Source organism: Dipodomys ordii, unplaced genomic scaffold, assembly GCF_000151885.1.
Source record: "Dipodomys ordii isolate 6190 unplaced genomic scaffold, Dord_2.0 Scaffold389, whole genome shotgun sequence".
NCBI lineage: Eukaryota > Metazoa > Chordata > Mammalia > Rodentia > Heteromyidae > Dipodomys > Dipodomys ordii.
The window spans coordinates 10,282-16,275 of record NW_012267605.1 but is presented as its reverse complement, the minus strand read 5'-3'; the positions used below and the strand labels follow the sequence as shown (position 1 = coordinate 16,275).

The following is a 5,994-nucleotide window of genomic DNA, read 5'->3' as shown; positions in this document are numbered from 1 at the left end:
AGCTGAATAGCTGAGGGACAGCACCCAGGCCCAGAGTTCAGGCTCCAAGACCAGACCCCAAAAAATAAAAATAAAAAATGAAAAAGCTGGGCACTGGTGGCTTTTGCTTATAATCCAAGCTATTCAGGAAGCTGTGATCTGAGGACTGCAATTTGAAGCCATCCCAGGAAAAATAGTCCAAGACTATTATCTCTGCATACATTCTGTCAAGCTGGGTGCTGGTGGGTCATGCCTGTAATCCTAGATACTCAGGAGATTGAGATCTGAGCATCACATTTCAAATCCACCCTGGGCAAGAAAGTCCATGAGACTATTATCTCTAATAAACCACTAGAAAACTAGAAGTTGAGCTTTGCTCAGTGGTAGAGTGCTAGCATTGAGGTGAGTCCCATCCCGGAGTTCAAGTCCCAGGACCCACAAAAACAAAACAAAAACCTACTCGGACAATGCTGTAAGTGCACTGTGGCTCAAGTTGTTGAGCACCAACCATGAGCACAAAGAGGCTCAGGACTAGTGTCTAGGGGCTAAGTTCAAGCTTCAGGACACACTGGTAGGGAGAAAAAGGGAATATCCCAAGTGGAAATACAATGTACTATGTGATGGTTAACAATGCTTAAATTATCAAGGCTCAGAGATTTGTTTTACAGCAGTCTTCTTAATGTTTACACATGACCTTCATAAACTATCCACATGTTCACTTATTCCAGCCATTTTGACCTTCAGAGATAGAGAATATAGAAACCTTAAATGCCACTCTTCCTCTGAACACAGCATGACCACATTGCTTAAATCTAAGGCACATCTGTAAATGAAGATAGAAACCAAGTCTGTTCTGAGAGGCAAACTTCAATCTTGACCTTACAAAAGGGAAAGACCCAAAAATTTCCACCTGTCATCATTCCTTACAGAGAAAGAAAATAATAGCAAGGCAAACACAATATGAAAGCAAAGAAGAACAGCATAAGTGTAAATGCAAGTTATAAAAAGAGAAATAGAAAAGTCAGTGAGCTGAGCAGTGGTGGCTCAGCCCTGTAATGCTAGATACTCTAGAGGCTGTCTGAGGATTGCAGTTAAAAGCCACACAGGCAGGAAAGTCCATGAGATGCTACACTTGAATTAACAACCAGAAAACAGAAAGTTGCATGGTGTCTCAAGTGGTAGAGCACTCACCTTGAGCTGAAGAGCTCAGGGACAACCCGCAGGAACAGAGATAAAGACCCAGGACTGATGTTAAAAAAAAAGAAAGGAAGAAAGAAAAGTCAATGAACCCCAATCTTGGGTGTTTGAAAAGACTACCAAAGAATTGTACAAAACTTTTACTTGGATTGGCAAAGGAAAAACCAGAACATTCCAATTACTGAACCAGAAATGGAAGTACACACATGATTCCTGACCTGTAGAAATGCAAAACAGAGGCAGGAAAGGTGGATCAATTTTATTATTTTAGCTCTCAGGAGGCTGAGATTAGGAGAACAAGCACAAAAGTCCACAAGACTCCATCTCCAAAATAGCTTACAACTGGGCACAGGTTGCTAATGTCTGTAATCTTAGTTACATGGAAACTGAGGTCTGAGGATCAGTGTTTGAAGGGAGACGAGGCAGAAAAGCCTGTGAGACTCTTACTTCAAAATAACCACAGAAAAGCTGGTAGTGAAGCTGAGGCTCAGATGGTAAAAAGCTCAGGGACAGCACCCAGGACTTGAGTTCAACCCCCTGAATTGGCCCACCAAAAAACAAAATAAAAGACAGGAACAAAGTCCAAGGCTGGAGTCATGGCGAAAGTGGTAGGAGAACAGCAGAGTAAGCAGTTTAAACTACAGGAGGCCCTGAATTCATGTACTTGTGCCTGCAGAAAAAGAAAAAGAAAGAAAGACAGACAGATGGGTACACACACACACACACACACACAGAATGGATTCTAACAATTACATATAATTAGGAATGTTAAAATATCTAGGAATACTAACTCTGACAAAATTGACTCAAGGAAGCAGACATTGTTGACACATGCATATAATTGTAGCTACTCAGGAGGCTGAGATCTGAGGATTGCTGTTGGAAACCAGCCATGACAAGAAATCCATCAGATTCTTATCTCCAACAAAGTACTCAGAAAAGACCAAAAGTGGTGCTATGGTTCAAGTGGTAGAGCACTAGTCTTGATCCAACAAAGCTCAGGGACATACGCATGACCTCAGTTCAAGCACCAGGACAAGAGAAAAAAAGGACCAAGAAAAGAAAAATTGAATCAAAAAATAGCAGGAAATCTGAATAACTGAAGAAAAGATTGTATCTGTAGTATAAAGCCTCCCAACACAGACAATCCCACAGACACTCACAAACACACACACTATCACACACAGTTGTTTACCTATATTTGAATCACCAGAATGAAATTATATATATTTTAATAACAGATTATAGTAATTTAATAAAACTAAACCTTGTGAAACTTTGTCAAATGCAATGTACATTTTACTTGAACATTGACTAAATCATCTTCAGGATGACTGCATGAGGCTAGGCCTCACACTGAGTCTGTCATAATTTTTAGGACATGGATGAAATTCTGGGCTGGTCCCAGCTTATATTTATGAACCAGCAGTGACACAGGTTTTCTGCTTGACCTGACACCGTGTCTCCTGCTCCAGGTCAAGTATGGGGGATATCTTCAGACCTCTGAAATACCCATGATGCAGAGGAGAGACCATTCTAGAATACTCTTCTTACCTGAAGATGCTGGATCTATATATGCTTCAAGGTAATATATTTTCAGGTGCCTATGTGACAAACCAACAGGTAATATCACTTTAGTTTTGTGCTAAGTATTGAATTTTATTTCCAAGTTTAATGCTTCTACTCATTACACATACTCAGCACAATTCATGACATCATGAAGAAATATAGTGCAATTCCTGCAAAATATGGTGAAAACATTCATCTTCTTGTATCTCAGTTACTGCAAATTAGCAATTGTACCATATGCAATACTTGTTTAGTGAACTAACAACAAAAGATAATTAGGCCACATGAACTACATTGACATTTTCTATAACTTCATTTTATTTGAGATTCAGGCAGGACCTGTGTAGGCAGGTCCTTCACCACTGAGATACTCCCATAACCTACTTTCAGTCAGTTTCACACAGATTGTTACATAACACCTTCTATTATACACTCATTTTAAAACTTCAAAGATAAAATTTTATGTCAGGCTCTGGGGGCTCAGGCCTGTAGTCCCAGCTACTGAGGAGGCTGAGATCTGATGATTAGAATTGGAAGCCCCATGGCAGGAAAGTCCATGACACTCCCCTCTCCAGTAAACTACTCAGACAACATCTGAAGTGGTGCTGTGGGCCAAATACGTACAGTGCTATCTTTGAGCAAAAGAGCTCTGGGAAAGTGTCCAACCCCAGAGTACAAGCCCCACAACTAACAACAACAACAACAATAATAATGATGACGATGATAATATTGCTCAAAGACTGATCCAAGTTGGATACAGTGGCTCACAGATGCAAGGTTCAATCAGAAGGATTCAGATCCAAGGCCATCCCAGGAAAAGTGTTCACAAGATTTCCCCTCCAGTACTAGCTGGGTGTGTTTGTGTACACCAGATATCCGAGCCATCTTTAAGGCTGAGATTGGGATGGTTGTAGTTTTAGGTCAACCAGGGGAAAAAACAATTCCCTAAGACTCTATCTAAAAAGTGAAATCTCAGGATCTCTGTTCACATGTGTCATCCCAGGTACTTCAGGAAACACACAATAGGAGTATGAGGATGCAGCCTGACCTGGTGTAAAGCAATGGTATAGCTCAAAAATAACCAGAGTGAAAAAGGACAAGACCAGGTCTCTAGTAGTAGAGCCCCTGCCCTAGCAGTGCAGAGTATAGTGTGTAAATGTCACTGCTGCAAAAATAAAACTATGAACCAATTGTAAAATTGAATGTAAATGGTTTGGTTTGAATGAATCATGAAAATCTTTTATTCAATGCAGGAGTGAAACACCTGAGTGATACGAGTGTCAGTGCTCATGAGCACAAAAGGGCTGAGTACTGAGAAACATGCATCCAGGAACACAGACATGTCCACCAGCCACAGGTCTGGTTTCATATGTAAACCAACACAAAGAATGAAAGTGGCAGAGAGGCAGTAGAAAGAGACAAACATGCTCACCAGGGTCAGGATGGTGCGTGTGGCCCTGGCCTCATGGTCAGGTCTTCCAGAGGCAATGTGGCTGTGAATGTGCTGGACCCTCTGTTTGTGTCTGTGCAGGACAAGGACCATGGAGCCACTGGTCCACATCATGAAAACCAAGCACATAATATCAATGGAAAGGTATAAGACTACTTGTGATAAACGTACAAATGGTTTTGGTGTAGTTGGTCTTATGCCGCAGTATCTATAATGCATGTGCAGAGTGATATTTCGCCTGTGTGTTGGGCCAATTACTCTCAGAGGCACATAAACATTTACCAGGAGCTGCAGAATCCAGAAAAGGAAACCACAGATTCCAAAGCAGTTAGGGAATGTAGTAGTGATCTTCCACCAAACATTTCTAGTGCAAAGCTTTGAGACTTGGAAACCACTCAGAAGGCAGGTGGTGTTAAGAGAAACCCCTCTGGCTACTCTGCAGAAATACAAAGCAACTTTACATGCGGCATCATCGAGAAAGAACTTCCATCCAATTCCTGCCATCGTCTCAGGAATCCCAGTTGATAAAACAACCACGTAGTTTGCAAAGACCAGATGGCAGAGGATGGGGTCTGTAGGCCTCACCTTCTGTCTAGTGAGGAGGGTGTAGCTGTAAAAACAAAGGAGACAGGAGTTCCCCAGGACACCAGCTCCAGTCTGTGTGAGGAAGGCAACCCTGATTTCAATGTCGGCTTTGGCCATCTCTTCTTCCAGAAGTGGAAGTGTGTCTCAACTGACAGAACTGCAGCCTTGAGTGAAAACCTAAGCAAGAGATGGAGGCCCTCAGTTTAAGACTTTCAACTGGACATCCCACAGCACTGTGGTGTTTGAATGCTCCAGGCTCTTCAGTGACTCATGGACAACTAGGACTCTCAGTCTCTCTGCTCCTAAACAATTCTAAAGGATGCAGAAAAACATATATTAAGGGCCTCTTACTCATGTACATACAAGAATTTGCCCATGAAATAGTTTCTTGTTAAAAGTTTTCAGTTAGAAAAGAATCTCCTAAACCAGGCACTCATATGTATAATCCTAGTAACTCAGAAGACTGAGACCTGTGGATCAAACATTGAAGCCACCCAAACTCCAGGAGACACTTATTTCCCAATAACCACCAGCAACACTGAAGTGGCACTGTGTCTCAAATGGCAGAGCACTAGGCTTTATTAAAATGGTGCAGGGACAGAGTCCAGGCTCTGAATACAACTGCGTGACTGACAAAATAATAAGAAGTATGAGTGCAAGAACAATGAGAGAAGGCAGAGGGAGAGGAAACAAACTGAGGAAATTAGTGGGAATGGGAATGATAAGCCAAGGCATTAAAATTAATATCAACAAGCCTCTTACATTCATATCATAAATAGTCATGTCACAGATTATTCCTTGACAAATCTCTTCCAATGTATATCTTCAAATAATATGTGATTACATTAAATGTAAGTGTAAATCACATTGAGACATTACTCATGACAGAAACTATACACAGGTGTATCAGATCATTTGAGCAGAGAATGCTCTACCCCAGAGCACACAAAGCTGTATGGTCTCCAGGATACAAAGCAATGTGGAGCTGCATCAAAATTGCTAACTGAGGCAGGAGAGAGGCCTGTGATTTTCTCCAAAAATTTTTTCTAAAATACAAGACATTTGTCTCAATGTAACCTCACACAACACACACATTTTCAGAGAAGTTATTTCTGTATTTTCTTGATGAGTTACATTAACCACTGTTACTTACCTGAGAAGAATAGCTGCTTACCCAGTAGGAATTGGCTGTGAGGACAGAGGAGCAGAGGCAG

General features: G+C 41.4%; 1 protein-coding gene across 1 annotated transcript; it reads right to left on the bottom strand.

Moving 5' to 3' along the window:
- Positions 1-3,985: 3,985 nt before the first annotated feature.
- On the bottom strand, positions 3,986-4,897 carry LOC106001747 (vomeronasal type-1 receptor 1-like). Its single transcript, XM_013036738.1, has one exon. The coding sequence runs from the start codon at positions 4,895-4,897 to the stop codon at positions 3,986-3,988; it is 912 nt and encodes a 303-aa protein (XP_012892192.1).
- Positions 4,898-5,994: the final 1,097 nt, after the last annotated feature.

Bases quoted from the DNA above. Each gene is read 5' to 3' on its own strand.
- LOC106001747 (XM_013036738.1), bottom strand. From the start codon at position 4,897: ATGGCCAAAGCCGACATTGAAATCAGGGTTGCCTTCCTCACACAGACT.